This window comes from Notechis scutatus, chromosome 3 (assembly GCF_049901735.1).
Source record: "Notechis scutatus isolate UNSWTSFEM ecotype Mainland chromosome 3, rNotScu1.2, whole genome shotgun sequence".
Taxonomy (NCBI): domain Eukaryota; kingdom Metazoa; phylum Chordata; class Lepidosauria; order Squamata; family Elapidae; genus Notechis; species Notechis scutatus.
The window spans coordinates 61,323,509-61,340,317 of NC_142011.1; the positions used below are offsets into that span (position 1 = coordinate 61,323,509).

At 34.8% G+C, this 16,809-nt stretch overlaps 1 protein-coding gene across 1 annotated transcript in view; it reads right to left on the reverse strand.

The window, feature by feature from the left end:
- Positions 1-911: 911 nt before the first annotated feature.
- Positions 912-16,809, reverse strand: part of BEND5 (BEN domain containing 5) — a 904,791-nt gene continuing 888,893 nt past the window's right edge. Inside the window, exons 12-13 of the mRNA XM_087960250.1 lie at positions 10,313-10,409; positions 912-2,740 (exon numbers count right to left, since the gene is read on the reverse strand). Of these exons, the coding sequence (XP_087816376.1) occupies positions 2,623-2,740; positions 10,313-10,409 (215 nt within the window). The 3' untranslated portion in view covers positions 912-2,622. The remainder of the gene's footprint in view (positions 2,741-10,312; positions 10,410-16,809) is intronic.

Consider the following 16,809-nt stretch of genomic DNA (forward strand, 5'->3'; position numbering starts at 1 on the left):
TATCGGAACACTGCTATCATGTCAACCCCTAGGCCTTCTTTTCATTAAACTAGACATGCCCAATTCCGGCAACTGTTCTTTGTTTTAGCCTCCATCCCCATACTCATCTTTGTTGCTCTTCTCTGCTTTCTTTGTGGAGTCTTAACAACTTTTTGAGATGGTGACGACCAAAAGTGAATGCAATACTCAAAGTATGGTCTAACATTATAAAGCAGTATTAGTACTTCACATATCCTGATTCTATCTGTCTAGGACTGTGTTGGCTTTTTTGGCAGCTGCAGTCCACAACTGGCTCATATTTAAGTGATTGTCCACTAGGACTCCAAGATCCTTCTTGCAGTATGTTTTCTAAGTTACTTTACTAAAAAGGGAGAACATACACTCTGTTTCATGCAAGGTGTTTTAGCGACATTAAAAGCTAATTCTTGTTATTAGAACTATTGACATCTGGCTGAAATTAAATCTTACTGAAAATCATCAAATCCAATATGAATTTTTTGGGGGAAATAAGTACTGCCATACAAATATGAAACCAAATTCTTTTCAACAAAGTTCTAAATTCATTTCTACCAAACATTCTGCTTATTAAGCAAATTATGCTTAGCTTATTTTAAATATGTATCTGGTTTTAGATAACATGTTATCCAGACAGCATCAAGGATTGAAAAAGAGGAACTAATGTAATCTGGTTTAAGCATACTAAACTAAAATTGCTTTAAGCAATAATATATGTATTGGGAAGAAGGGCAATGGAAGGAGATTTGTCAGCATTTTCATTCAAAATGTAGTTGAAGACAAAGATAAGAAAATCTGTGAAAATGCTAGTAAATTATTGTGTCTTTTAAGAACTCTGAACCAATAATAAAGTATAGACGGTAAACAAAATTAGGAAGTAAATGCAAGCAATCTTTCATTCAATTATTTATTTAATGCTCCAAAAGCAAATTCCCAGAGTTTACTCGGCTTATTTTATAACATAACACAAATCTATTCAAAACTACAACTTTTGAAAACATTCGGTTTCAATATAAAATTTGAATTGCTATTGTTCATCCTGTAAATCAATTAAAAATATGCATCTGAAGCCTTTCGGAACTCAACACTAGGCACTAAGCTCAACTAGGAGCAATTAACCAACAGGGTATATTATTTCCTCTCCATCTTAAATCATCTCCTCTTAAATCATTTTTATTATCAAAACATCTGTTAGAGATTAATCAGCCTATAGGACCAGAAAAATATAATGTTTACTTTATATATTTTGAAATTGCAATTACTTGAAATTGCATACAATTTAACTCTCAACTTTGAAATTCTAATAGTAGGGAATTTATATTGGTTTTAAAACAAAGTCTTCATATTTCTTGTTTTTTTCCTTTTGCAGTGTACCACTCTTCTTACACACATGCTCATATCCAACTATAGTGTGAACACTGGACTATGTACCTATTTGTCAATAGATAAGGATACAAAACTGAGTATTACACATCAGTTCCCCTTGTTCTGATTGCCAGATCTGTGTGCATAATCCTAATAAAAATGTGACCATCAGTCAAATAGCTGCTCAGATGAGAAGGAAGTGAAGGCAATAAGATTTTGACTTCCTGGCTCCTTTGCCCCATGAAAGAACTAACTGATTGCTTTCTGACAATCTCAGGCACAGAGCTGAAATAAGCTGAAGGTATATTTAGTAAATAAGTGTAAAGGTCAAACATACAGGGCTGTATTTTTCTTTCACTTAAATGGCACAAATTTCACTTATTCTGATTATTCTTTTACAATATTTTTATGTTTTCTGCTTTAATACTATGATTTATTTATATAGGTGATAACGGATAGTAATGCATGGATTATTTAGTATGCTATTGCATATTTATAGCTGGTTTTACCGTGGTCAACAAATTCAGTTCCCTTTACAACAGTCTTTTCCAATCTGATGTCCTTCACATGCATTTGTACTAACCTATCAGAATTTCCTAGCCAACATAGCCAAATTCTTGAACTTGCAGTCACAATATGTCTTGAGGATGCAGATAATTGTTTTAGACTATAATGTCTTATGATAGTTACAAGTATGAATAATCTCTTGCTATACACATGCAATTTCAATTAAATAAAAACTATTAAAATAAGAGAAAACCATTTCAAGGAGTATTACAATATCTAAACATTAAATTGCACAATACTCCATTCATGTACATTACATATTTTAACCTATAATTCTTGCAAACAATACTTTGGCTTAAAAAGTAATAAATGCAGAAATCATGCAGCATCATGGAAAACTCCCTCTAGTTTCTTTGGGATTCAGTCCATTATAGGACTTTGTGTTTCAAAATATGGTAGGACAAAATTTTCTATTTGCATTTTTATGTTAAACATTCCAAATGGCTGAATAAGAATGAAAATACTATATTTAATAGCTTTTCTTAGAAATAAGACTTGTGATAAATCAGTGAATAATACATCAAGAGTTACATTTCTAAGAAAAACATTTTGTCTCCCTTTCATAAAAATAATTGGCTGGAAAGAGGATTGATCACAATCATCCATTTTAAATGTAAAAAGTGCTGATATAACTTGTTTCTTCCATTTTTTCTAAAAGTATTTCTCTTTAGTGATTTATGATGAGTGAGTGTGCTTAAGAGTTGTATGGGCTCTCTTCTCTGGTTTGTTTGCAGCTTGATTGTTTCCTTGAATCCGATGATAGGAATATCTATAGGGAATTGCTTTTTCTTTCCTGCCAATAGGGAAAATACACAAGGTAGATATTGTAAAATATTGTAAAATCTGAATAATATCAAGACTACGTTACATTCTACATTCTATGGTAATTTATGGGTTAAGTTAAGCTGCCAACCAAAAACGTATTTGTTTCAAAACACTCAAAATAGTCTTTTAATTTCATAATCAATGAACATATACCAAACATCTGAAAATTATGCAGGACAATGCCAACCTGCCACTGATTGGGTTTCTATTTGGGCAGAAAGAATCTTATTTGCTCATAGCTAGATGTGAAGTTTTTACTAATACATTTAAATATTCAGTATAACAGACCCCAATTTGGTGGACTTCAGAAACAATACACAAAAAAAATCTTCTGGACATTTCCCCAAGATCCATCTGAAGTAGTCATAGATCCATGAAAATGATGCAACTAAACACAAATGATGTAATTTAAATATTTATGGATATAATAGACATTCAGATTTAACGCTCTCTTGTTGAATGATTTGTTAATAATATTAATAGTTTATAATATAATAGTAATAAAAATAGTTTACTATTTTCAGAAATAGAGAACAGGAGCTCTTATGGACTGACTTCATGATCTGAACAGTTTACAGTTATTGAATTATTAGTATAGCATATATCACAGGGGAAATGGGAATAAAATTAAATATAAGAAGACCAAACTAATGATAAATTAAAATTGACAATAATCAGCCTTAGAATACACAATAAAGATATTGAAGTGATAGTTTATCTTCTGTATTTTAAGATCAGCCAATAAAGGAACAAGTGAACAAGAAATGTATTGCAGACTAGCACTTGATGAAGCAGCCATCATATCCTTGGAAAAGATATTCAAATGATGTGATGTGTCTATACCCACAAAGATCAGATCTGAGCAAGCCATGGTAGTCTCTGTAACACTATATGGAATCAAAAGTTGGACTTTAAAGAAACAGAATAAAAACAATATTGATGCCTTTGAAGTCTGGTATTGGGGAAGACTTTTGACAATACCACGGACAGACAAGAAAACAAACTGATGAATTAGTTCTTATTTGAGGCACAAATGACCACGCTTATATTATGCCTGTATGTTGTTATATTGTTTATTATATATTCATTACTTAAAAGGTGCTTATTTGGATGGGGTAACAAACAATGCAAACCAATAATTTAATTTAACACATATACATATCCCCAGAAATATAACAGTTTGTATTATTGTGGTATATATTTTTCCTTACCAAGTCCATTCTGAGTTAGAATTTTAAAAAAAGTAACACCTGGCAGCTGCCTGACTGTGCTTAGGAATAAACACAAGATAAAGAATATTATGAATATGATGTATAAAGAATATTATGAAGAATATTATAATGCTATGAGCAGTGTGTATTTCTTTTAAGTGTGACAATATGAGGAAAAATGCAGGAAAAATGTATAGGACAAAAATATAGGATGGCGCACAAGAGATAACAACTGCTACCTTTAATAAGTATAAACTCCTGAAACTAAAAACTAAGGGAGTGTATAAAATAAAATTGTAAATATGGGGTTCGTTACATTAGAGAAACTCGATGTTCCATTACATGCAGAAATAATTTTAACATTAGGTTTAAAAACAAAGAACAATCACTTTTGGCTGAAGTCAATTGACAAGGGACAAGAAGTCATAAAATTTGGAGAATATCACCATCCTGGCATGAGGTGACAGCTGTTTTCCCAGAATTATTAGAGAGGCAACAGAAATTTATAAGCATCCAAATAATTTAAAAAGGGAGGAAAGTTATCACTTACATGGCACTTAGTGATGACTGATTATGGATAATTCTGCTCTGTTGAACCCAGGCAGGATATAAAGATGTAACATCTGTTGCCAAGTTTGGTTTCAGATATGTTTTGCAGAAGCTAGCAACCTGGCTAGTAAAATACCAGCATCTAGTGTCTCAGATGGCATTGTTTAGAAGTCATTTCACCAACAGAATGTTTTTATGTGAAACAGAAACCTGTTATAACCATTTAATCTGTTCCTGCTTATTCATCTACTATACTTCTAAACTACTCAAGAACTTCAAGTTTCTGGATAGTGCACAAATCAGTGAGAAACATACTATACAATGTAGAAATTATGGAAATATTGACTTGGAAACTAATGCAGCAATCAAACTCAACAACAGCAATAATAAGGCAGCATGTAAAATCACTGTACTGTAAATGCTTGAAGTAAAATGGGGATTTCTGCAGCACAATAACACCTTTTTTTGAAAAGGTGTGGGGAAAAGAAAAGATCTTTAACAGCACTGAACAAAGCCTGTAATAGGGATCCACTTAGCTACTCTTGGGAATCCATTATATAAGTGGAAAGCAATTTATTATTTCAGCTACAGATTTGCAAAATTCCAAGATTGCTTTACAATTTCATGTAGATTCTCCTCACAAACTTACTACTTTTATAGTTCTTTGTCCTCCATACTTTCTTCCCCCAACTGATCAGTTACAAGCTGGTAAAACTAGGAAAAGAGAGAGTTCAAAACTTGAGGGTAAAAAGTAGAGTTAAAAATCTTTGTTTCAATTTTACATGAACATTTGTGCCCCATGAAAGGAGGGTGTAGATAGTCAATCGTTTTTGCTCTTAGTCTCTGTGTGAGCGTATGAATATATTGGAATTCCTCCCTTAAATAAGGAAATATTTGGTGGCTAAGGTTTTAAGTAAGGACAGATCTGTAATCAAAGCAGCCTTTTAGTGTTGTTTTGCAGAACAGCCCATGGAAATGAGAATTTGGAGATTCTTTCCCTCCCCTATTAAAATGTTGAACGTCTGTGTGAAAAACCTCTGCCCAGTCTGAACAAGACATATTAACTTAGTCCCACAATTTACCATCTAGGAAACTGGAACCAATCGTTTCTGGCCATTAACAAGCAATCCGTTTCAAACAGGATGGATAGCCAGCATCCATAATTCCTAATTATGTCAAATGACTTTCCCCAAGATCCCCAAAATTAATTAAACAGAGCTCTGTAGGAGGGTTCTTGTTGCTGAGGATGTCTGGCAGTTTAAAGTATTAAAAATAAACAGGAACACAAATCAGGTAGCAAAACAGTTACTGACAGGCAGTTGAAAGAAAGGCAGGCCAAGCATGATCCACAGAAGTGAATTTTACCTGTTCAGAAGCTAGTAGCCAGGATAATTAAACTGGTGGGATCAGTCAGACAGGAGAAAATCAGATTCTTACTAATGGTTAAGATGCTCAACCAGGACTGAGGAGACCTACATTCAATTCCATCTTTAGTCACAGAAGCTTTGCCTAACTTATCCAATTGGTTTGTTCTGAGAAAAAAAAATGGGACTTCTATGTAGGCTGTCTTGAATCTCTGGAGAAAAGGCAGGATATAAATGCAAATGTAACAAGGAAATAAAATGAATGCTAACGTTTCCTGAAATTATATGGGGGTGTATATGGGGATGCCAACACAATAAAATACTGCAATAATCAGTCCTCCATGTATTTCCCTCTATGAAAAAGATAAGTTGAAAAAAAGAACCAGTGAGTTAGTTGTAATCTGTAGAATTACTTCTCCCTTCCTCAACACTGTGTATCTTTTACCGGTGTGGTAGTGGTGGTGGTTGAGTAGTTTTCTTGGCCAATCTTGTGGAGTTTTAGGGATTGCACAGTTGTGATGGGCAATCACCTGTGGCTCTTCGCTATTAAAAATACTCTGTGAGAGCAGGCACTGTTGACAATGGAGGTTCTCTGATTAAATGCAGGAGAGGATTGATGGACAACAGAGTCCAATAGTCCTTTTGTGTGATCTGAGAAACAATTTAAATGCTAATAGAGTCCACATTTTAAATGCCCACATATTAAATTTGGTACCAAGGTGGGAATCAAAACACCTAACTCCAAATGACAAAAGTTGTGATAAATGCATCAAGTCAGCTTCATAACATTGAATTATATCACTATATTCTGGAGGATTTATTTATTACCAACAAGATGAAAGAAAACACTAACGTTTTACTTAATAGAATTGGACTGAACTAAGATTATTTTTTTCTCTGTCATCTCACTTGAGAACTCTTTGTCTTTCCAAAAGTATTTATTGCAAACACATCTTGTTGCAAGTATTTTTAATGTAAAGCATTAAAGAAAACATTTAAAATTTACAGAATCTGTGAGCCAGAAATTCTGGAGATTTCATAGGAGAACCAGGTATTATAGAACAGTAGTAACATTAGCTATAAGCAAAATGTATTGATGTACATATAGTATGCACATGATTGCAATTTTCTTTTGATACATTTATATATCCAAAAGTTTCATGTTTCCCATCAGATTATGAGGGAAATTCCGTGTCATAAAATTTCCTGCTGAAAGCAAACTTGACTCTGCCTTCTTTTCAAATTCAATTCCAGCATAGTTTACAAACGGTTGAAATCCAACCAAATCCTGATTTTCAACAACACCTGGAGGAACATGTATAATCCATCTTTGACTGAGCTCTTCTTGGACCACCCTAACATACATTAGAGCTACTAGATCTGGGTTGCAAAAACTTAGGTGGCTATTAGGTAGAAAACTAATTCTTCACCGCCATCTGGTGATTGTCAAGATTTTTGCAGTCTAGATTGAGTAGACCTTTCTGTTGCAACACATCCCTGGAACATGATCATCTGCAAGAATGATTACTTTAAAGCAGCATAGATAGCACTAAAAACAAAATGTATCAAGCACTTGAAATGCAAAGATGCATCAGTCGTTTCGCCAATACCTAAATCTATACTAATATTTGTTTCATATGAAATAAAGGAGAATAGGATGGTTCTAATATAGATAACTATGCATGGAATGAAAACAGTTCCTGATGCTTCTCCTAGAAGGGAACAGTTAACCCTCCAATTTTTCTTTCTCTCCTGGCTCTGCAAAAAACACAGTCAACATTGAAGCATTTGCCATGCAGGTCTATGCTCAAAATGTGGGGCTGCATTGTTCCAGCCAACATTTTGATTGCTAAGCATTTGACAGGGTAATTATTGTAATCTGGTATTTTGGTGAGCCCTGCTGGAGGCTGTCCAAGCAATGCAAATCTTTCTGAATTCCGTAAATGGATCTTTTTCATTTAGCCCACGCATATGTGTCACAGTTTAATGCTGAAAGGATTTTCCCCCCCTATCTTCAGCAGCAGCTACAAGAACTGAGATCTGCATTTAAAATGTGCAGACACACGTAGGAGTAAAACTGGCAGACTATAATTATCAATTGACAAGGGGGAAAACAAAAATTAATTTCTGAGGCAAAACATATAATTTGCCTTTAAACTGTAATAGCTATTCCATTTCTTATGCAATTTGCTGCTGCACAAAATCAGTCTTGAGTTGTCAGGGATTCTAGCATCTCTCCCCTGCCTTAAACTATTCTAAAGTCGTCAGGTAAAGAAATCAAGAGTGTTATTCTGGAATGGTTCCCTCTGTTCCAATTGCCCTTCCAATTTTCAGTCCTAGAATATTTGTATTTACTGCATAAGAAGAGCCTCGGTACCTCATAGTTTCCTTTTACACCCCTAAATGAGTTTTTCCAGGGGATGTCACAGGAAGATGAATCCTCATGCAGAGTATGTGGAAACTCAGAGATCACTAATATTGTTATTGATTTTTGTAGTGTTGTTCGTCTCCAAAGAGCCCCAAGCTTCATGCAAATAAGAAAGAACAATAAAACACTCTGATATAAAACAATAAGGAAAAAGAATTTTAAATATTCAGTAATGGGGCAGGGGAAATTATTTTTTAAAGAGGCAGCATGATTCTAGAGCATTTTTTATCATGTAAATGCCTATGTGAAAAAGCTTGCCCTCAATTTTTATTCAGCATATAAGAGCATGGGAGTTAGCCATATCTTTATTTGGGGAGATGATTGATAGCACAGTTGACATTAAAGTAATCCTGCTTGAAAAATGATTTTTTAAAAATGTTTTGAACTTTATGTGAGACATGCATGACTTTTTTCAGCCTTCTTACAAGCCCGAAACAAAGACACTGCTGCTTTAATCAAATCATTAAAATATAATAACTTTAATACCCTGTTTCTCCAACAATACGGCCTCCCCCAATAGGAAGTCCCAGCATGTTTTATAGGCATGAAATGAAATTAAGCCCCTCCCCCCAAATTAAGGCCTATATTAAAACATGCGAAATGGGGGGGAAATTGTGGGGGAGCTTGCCGTTAGGAAGTACTTTTGTTGCACACCTGGATATGGTGCTGCCTGCGTTGACCCCGATATGAAGTGCCCCACCAACGGCGAGGTCAACATCCAAGCCATCGCCACCCGCCCACCCAAAGATGCAAGGGGGGGAAAATTAAGTCACCCCCAAAAAGACAGCCTAGCCATTTTTGGGGGGCTCAAAAAATAAAATAAGACCCAGCCTTATTATATGAGAAACACAGTATTACTCCTAACACAGAGCTGTATCTTTCATCAGGCTTGCCTTGCATGAATATTGGAAAAAAGACAAGATAATTCAATGAGTACTGTGCTTATGTTAGGGTTGAAGTACTGTTTTTGAATATGTTTTGAAGCACATACAGTCCTAATCGATGACACAATGCCATTCAAGTCCACACAAACAGTTCTTTTTTATTTCCCACCATTGCAGCTTAAGAGCACTTTTTCCAATATGTACAAACAGACACCCATATGTTCTCATTCTCATACTCAAGCATCACTCAAAGTGGCTAAAACCTGCTAAAAGAAAAAGAAAAATGAGCAGATATAATGGTGAAAGGGAGTAAAAAGGAGTACAGCTAGTGGAATCATGATACAACATCACTCAAGTATAGGAGTGATGACAGGGAGTTTTAGTCGTGATTTTGTCTGGGGGAGAAATAATTGGGAAAGTGGATTTACTGTTCCTAGTTACAGGTCAGCTATCTCCTTCCTCCACCTATTACCCAAAAAGTAAAAAAAAACAACCTTAAGTTCAAAGAAAGCATCAAATTAATTAAAAGTCACTTTAACATATTTTTAACAAGAAATGTTTAGCAAAAATGTTGATTCTAGCCAAAAAAAAAGTCAACAAGGTCAACAATATTTCTAAAATGTAATAAACCAGAAAAACAATTTTCTGTTTGAATAAGCTTTCAACCCACTTTTGGACTGACTTTTATAAAATTCATCTGAAAAACAAAAGGCACACCAACATATGGTTATTCCCTCTTCCTTTATTTAGACATAAGTAAATTAATGGAATAAGAGCAGAGATGGTAATTCAGCAGGTTCTGACCAGTTCTGGAGAACCGGTAGCAGAAATTTTGAGTAGTTCAGAGAACCAGCAAATACCAGCTGTGACTGGAGATTTTACAGTATCCTCCCCCTGCCATGCACACCAAGCCACGCCACTAGAACCGGTAGTAAAAAAAATTTGAATCCCACCACTGAATAAGAGACTAGAATCTGGAGAACTCTGTAGATCTTAGCAAGCCTGGCTTGGCACATTGTCGTAACTGTGCCTTGTAATCAATCATTTTTATTAATAAAAATGGTTAAATGTTTAAAAGCAGACAAACAACTTTCTAAAACTTACCATGTACTTGAAACTGGTGCTAAAGGTCTTTCTGTAATGGCGTTTAGTCTGTAGTAATCCAAAAACGTTCGGGCCACATTGCGTCCTAATTTCATATCTGTCAGAGTTCAGTTAAGAATACTTCTTTTTAAGTTATTTTCAAAATCCAAAGTAACTATTGAAATAAATTAATGTGATTTGGAACCTAAAGTGTGTGTAGATTAGTAATACCACAAAGGTGAAAACTTCACAGATAAATATACTAATTATCAGAAGCTATATAAGAACTATGAAGTATTATTTTTATTCACAGGGATAGGTTGTTGTTAAACTGGACAGAAGATTCCCTTTTAATTTGCTATTCATTCTTATGATTCGGGCTCTTTCTGCTTCGGTGACCCACAGGGATTTATTGGTCTTACACATACTGCTCTTAGCCTCCAAGAAGTAGTTTAAGATCGTCCTGTTTCTGTGTGGCAGAAAATAGTTTTGCTACCTAATAATACACATTTAAAGGCACGAGCATTCAAAGGATTACCTTTTTAGGAAGCAGTTTTTCTGTGGTCCCAAATTTGTTAACTTTGCCATAAATTCATTTTCAAATATTCTAAGACTATTTCTTGTATTCTGTAATTTAGCATACATAATTAAATGAAGGAACAAACAAACATCAGAACTGGTGATATTTAGAAAGATGGTGAAACCATTAGACAATGACAAGGTTTTATTTTTTTAATGAAGCAGAATACAATATTGATTTTTCTGCGGCCTAGAAACTGTAAGAATTATTTACAATTTTGTGTAGACCTCTTTCTGAATAAAACATATTTTTATCAGTCCTTAATCTATTTTTGAGTCATAGAAAATTGACATCACTAATTAACTGACATAATTTCCATAATTAGAAATGTAACATTTCAGTGTTCCCAGACATCATGTATAACGATACCAAGTTCTAAATAAATTTTTAATTACTATTCACTTATTACTACAGGGATAACAAAACAAATTTAAGATGAAATGTTCACATTATAGAGTTTTCCAGAAAGACCATGCTCGGCAAAGTCTGTGTCCCCCAAAAAACAGTAATAATTAATGCCCCCCCCCCCTGCTTACTACATGCCACTTTGAAAGATCTGCATTTAAAAAATATTCATCATCTATATCTGCCTTGGTTGGATAATCCAATATGCTAGTTTAAAAAATAATAATAATTAGGAGTATCAGTTATTTTTGTTGGATTTTCAGAACTACCTTGTTTTCTGAAATTTGTCTCTGATGATGGGAATTCAGTTTCCACATTCACTATTTTTGCATATTGAAGAGGAAAGCTATCTTGTGTTTCCAGATACAGCACATACATTTATTTCTCATTTTAAGCCTAATTTTATTGGACATTGTCAGTCGCTTAGACCTAAATGGAATAAACAAGTCTTTTTAATAACAATATAATTGCAGCTGTTCTGGAATTTTATTTATTTATTGTAGCATTTATAGCCTGTCTTTCTATGCAATATATCCTCAAGTGAGCCTATAAGATTGTTTTCAATTTATCATAATATTGTTATTAAACTGCAATTTGGATCCAATGCAGATCGTTTCCTCATGAAAACTGATCCATCCCATTTGCCTTTCTTTATATGAGAGAAAAGATATAAGTGGATAAAAAGCTGCTTGAATGAAGGATTTAGTAAGAAAAAAATAACCCTACACCTAAAGAAAACAAGACCTCTTCCTTGCACAGAGGACTGCATCAAATTTCAATTCATGTTTAGTTGTGGTATATAAGAGCTATTTAATTTCTGCAAGGCATTTGGATTTTCCTTGATTCAGTTTCAGGTTTCTTACCTGATTTCTCATCCAACTTCTGCTTATGGTCTTTTCCTGCATGCAAGGAAATCATTCCATGTCTATGGATCATCTGTTGGGTGAATTTTTCATCTGCACAAACTCCAAGCTACAGTAAGTCCCTGATAAAATATTATTACAGATTTTTTTCTTCTAACTGCTGTGCTCATTCTCCCATAATGACCAGCCACATGCCTCAAACCCAGAAATGTTGGGAGTTGAAGTCCAATAACTTGGGAGAAAACCTGTTTAGGGACTAGCAACATTTAATTTGCCAGAGTGTGGTGTTTGTTACCAAAAACTAGAAACAGCTTTTTGCTAATTTACTGGTTGTTCTTTCCCCCCCCTCACAGCTTTGTCATTTTGGCATCATGCAGTTTGCTGCACCAATTGCTGTTTTTTTCTCTGTATATGTTCCAAGATGAATCCAGCTTCTAAAAAAATTGTATGTCAGTTTATTCATCTTCACATGGCAATGGTAAATAGCATTTTTACATGTTATTATGTAGTAATAATATTACTATTAAATATAGAGGTGGTATTCAGCAGGTTCTGACCAGTTCTGAAGAACCGGTAGTGGAAATTTTGAATAGTTCGGAGAACTGGCAAAGACCACCTCTGACTGGAGATTTTACAGTATCATTCCCCTACCATGCCCACCAAGCCACGCCCACAGAACCGGTAGTAAAAATAATTGAATCCCATCACTGATTAAATAGTACTTTATACAGCTCCCAAAATTTTAATGTTTATTTAAGACCGTTAAATATTTGATTATGTGCTATCAAATCATTTTCAACTCTTAGAACACATAGGTAGACTTTCTCCATGACAATCTGTGCCTAACCTGGTCCTTCAAGTCTTCCAACATGGTAGCCATTGCCACTGTAACTGGTCATTCCACCTTGCTATTGGTCATCCTCTTCTCTTTCCTTCCATTTAAATCTTTAGTCTGGTTTTTGGTACAGAATTTATAGTTTTCAATTGTTGCTAGGCTTAATTGTGAACTAAAATACTTTACGCAGGTTCAAATGACAATAGAAATAAAAATGGTAGCTCTCCCATGGCATGTTTGCTAGTGTTCCCTCAAATTCCTTTCTTCCTTATACTTGTTCACAGAGCACTTTAATTCTTAGTGCCATTATAACTCTCATGGTAAATATTAGCTTAATGTTGTACTATCATCTTTCCTAATTAAAAGTAAATAGTTAGAAAAGCAATTACCACAAATTCTTCTACACCAGTGAACTTCTCAGTTACTGTGTTCCTTCAAGATTTTCTAAAAAACAAAACAAAAAAAACCCAAAGCGGGATAGAAACCAAATCTCCGTAAAGGTATCAAATGCCCCCTTTTATCCACCCTAAAGGCTCGAGCAAGGGCACATATAATCTTGATATTTTTTTAAAAATCCAAATTTTCTTAATAATTTTCATTTCTTATGACTTGTTCTTTTTATTTGTGTAATACTCCCTAGTGAAACACCTTGGGGGATCCACATTTTGTTACATGATTGTTGCTTGAATATGACAGTAATCTATTCCTAACTATTCCTTATAACTGCAGCTTCAAGAACCACACAGACAGCCTTCTTCTGTCAGTAAAAAACACACCCTCAATTTGGAAACTGTTGGCATGGTAAATCTTTAGTGGACACACTAAGCATTGTAGTTTAATAGCTCACTGATCATTTAACAATGTTGCAGTGATGGAGGGCAGTGGCATTATGATCCATTGTTCCATTCATTTTGCCTATTAGAATGCTAAGCCATTCTGCTTTGAAGGCTATGGGTTGATTTTCCATCCCACTCACCTCCCATCTCTGCTTTACAAAGTAATCACAGTTATTGGAAATAATTAGACTCTTTTCGAATCTGCATTCTCATCTTCTTAAGATCCGTTGTGTCATTTCTATCTCACAGCAAGCAAAGTGTCTACAATAATAAAGGTTTGACAAGGGCAAAACCAGTTAGCAGCGATGTTCAATATTTTATAGGTCCTGTGGGGATTTCTATCAAATGGATTGGACCTTAATTTTATGTCCCTTCTAAAGGACAGCACCTCCATCATCTTGAAATGCTATTGGCTGGAGTTCCTCCAAGTCTGTCTCCTGAGAGGATTAAAAACTATGACTAATGGGCTGAGGTTACTATTAGACAGAGCCACGAGTTCTTTGTTTTATGCAAGCAGTTCGATTATGAAAAGAGAGGAAGAACAGGGAAAAGAGAGCAAACACCGAGCACAGCGGTTCCATTCAACAAACCTGTTGAGAAGCCCCTTCAGGAATTAAGGAGTTTATCAAAATAAGGATTCCTCTCCCATGTCTCCATGTGTGTTTGTTAATATGTAAAAGAAAAATCTTTCTGTCTCTCTCTGGAGTTTTGGAAACTTTTCTTAAACAAACCCTGGGTTAGTTTCACTAAATGAGCATATTAGATCATTCACTTTCTTCTTTACACAATGACTTGCAACCTACATCCCAAAAGCCAAACAATTCTCCCCAGTGGGAGTTATGTGAATAATGTTCCTGTTTTGCAGTGCATCTAATAATTATATTGTTTTTATTTTACATATATGCATACATACATACATACGTGTGTTTACACACACATACAAACACACACACACACACACACAGAGACAGACAGACAGACAGACAGACAGAGAAGAATTTCAGTGAGTCACTAAGTAAAACTGTTACTATGCTTGTGATCTTACTTCAACTTTCCTTTGCTTTAAACAAACTTTTCAGTGGAATTCCAATAATGGAAACTGTCTCAGAATGGTTTCAGTTGAACCCTCTCCAGAATCAGGATCCTTCAATTTATTAAATAGATCAGAGATTGATAACCTGAGGCTCAAGGGATACACAAGGCAGCAATATAAGTACTTTAAACAAATACACAAATAAAATTGATTTGCAACTAGCCTAGTCCATTTAAACTGTTGCCCAGCTCTTGTAAAACTTTTCTGAAGCACTTTCCTCCACCAAGGTGAGATTCTATGAAGTAGATTGGAAGCCAATTTGTTTGTGAATAACTAGCAGCCTCCCTAATATGATAATATTCCACTATCCATAAAAGATGATATCTAGTATCTACCTTTAAAAATGGCTGACAGTCCCTTAGCAATAGTTATACTCCAGTACGTTGCAAGTTCAGTGCAGCCCACAGAGGCTATAATATATGACAGCAGATTCAAAGATTTTCCTTTCCTTTCCTTTCCTTTCCTTTCCTTTCCTTTCCTTTCCTTTCCTTTCCTTTCCTTTCCTTTCCCCTTCCCTTGCCCTCCTCTCCCCTCCCCTCCCCTCTCCTTTCCTTTCCTTTCCTCTTCCCCCTCCCCTTCCCTTGCCCTTCTCTCCTCTCCTCTCCCCTCCCCTCTCCTTTCTTTTCCTTTCTTTCCTTTCCTTTCTTTCTGAGCAGGAAACTTCCCTTCAGATTATTTACTACATAATGGGCTATTTAAGCTAGAGAGGAGTGTACATTGATTGAACATTTTCAATTAAAACAAGCACTATTTTTAAAAACATTTCAGGTTTTGTCAGAGAGCATAAAATAACTCAAGACACTCAAACTATGGCCATTCAGTTGTTGTAAATAAAGGGCAAGATGGGACAGGCAAAAAGACAGACTACTTTTATTTTTTTTAAAAGACGTTTGGAATTGGATGTTTTTTAAAAAAAAAATCAAAATCTCCATTCTTGTCTTTTTGCAACATTGTTATCTTCTGCTTTTTATTTTTATTATTATTTTATTTCTGGAATTTACATAGAATGAGGAACTGTTTAGTGGATTGCAAAATCTACTTTTGGCCAAAGCAGAACATATTCTTCCTAAAGAGATCTAGGTGCATCATGATTTTATCACCAATAGATGTACAATGGAAAAATGCCCTTTGCCTATCTGTGAAGAAAGGTTTGCTTTAAGTAACTATCAAGCATTCTAATAGCAGCAAAACTAGGAGTATGTAATCTTTCTTTTAACTTGAAAGCTGGTTAAACTCAAGCAGACTTAAGAACATTCCTATATTCAGTTCCACTACTGAGTTAAATGCAGTAATTTTCTATGCTGTAGAACAAAAATGTCCAGCCTTGGTAACTTTAAGACTTGTTGACTTCAACTCCTAGAATTCCCCAGCCAGCATACAGAACGTAGGAATAATTTGAAAATTCCGGTGAACAGCACGGTTCTAAATAACCAGCTGAAATAGATTTAAGAAGTAGAAAATCAATGGAATCATTATTTATTTTTAAAAAAGAAAAACCCAATGAAGTTGTTTAAGCCACACTGGTAAATCAGATCTGAATATCTGATTTTGGAAAAAGAATAGGGAACACCAGGGGAAAAAAAACAGTAATATTCACAGGAGAATATGGGATGAAAAAGCAGCAAATAAGGAAAGAAGAGAGTTACATATAGAAGTGAGGGAATGAATAAAAAATGTGAAACACACGCTCACCAAACTGGTGGTTACACTGGTTGAATCCCACTCCTGACTAGCAATATAAATTAACATTTCAATTAGATTAGTAGAACCCAATCAAATAAATGTTAAAAAGGTTCAAATATTAATGTTTAGACCAGGGCTGTCAAACTCATGTCATCACTGTGGCATCACATAACGTATTGGGACTTTTCCCCCCTTCGTTAAACCGGGAGTGTGCATGGCCAAC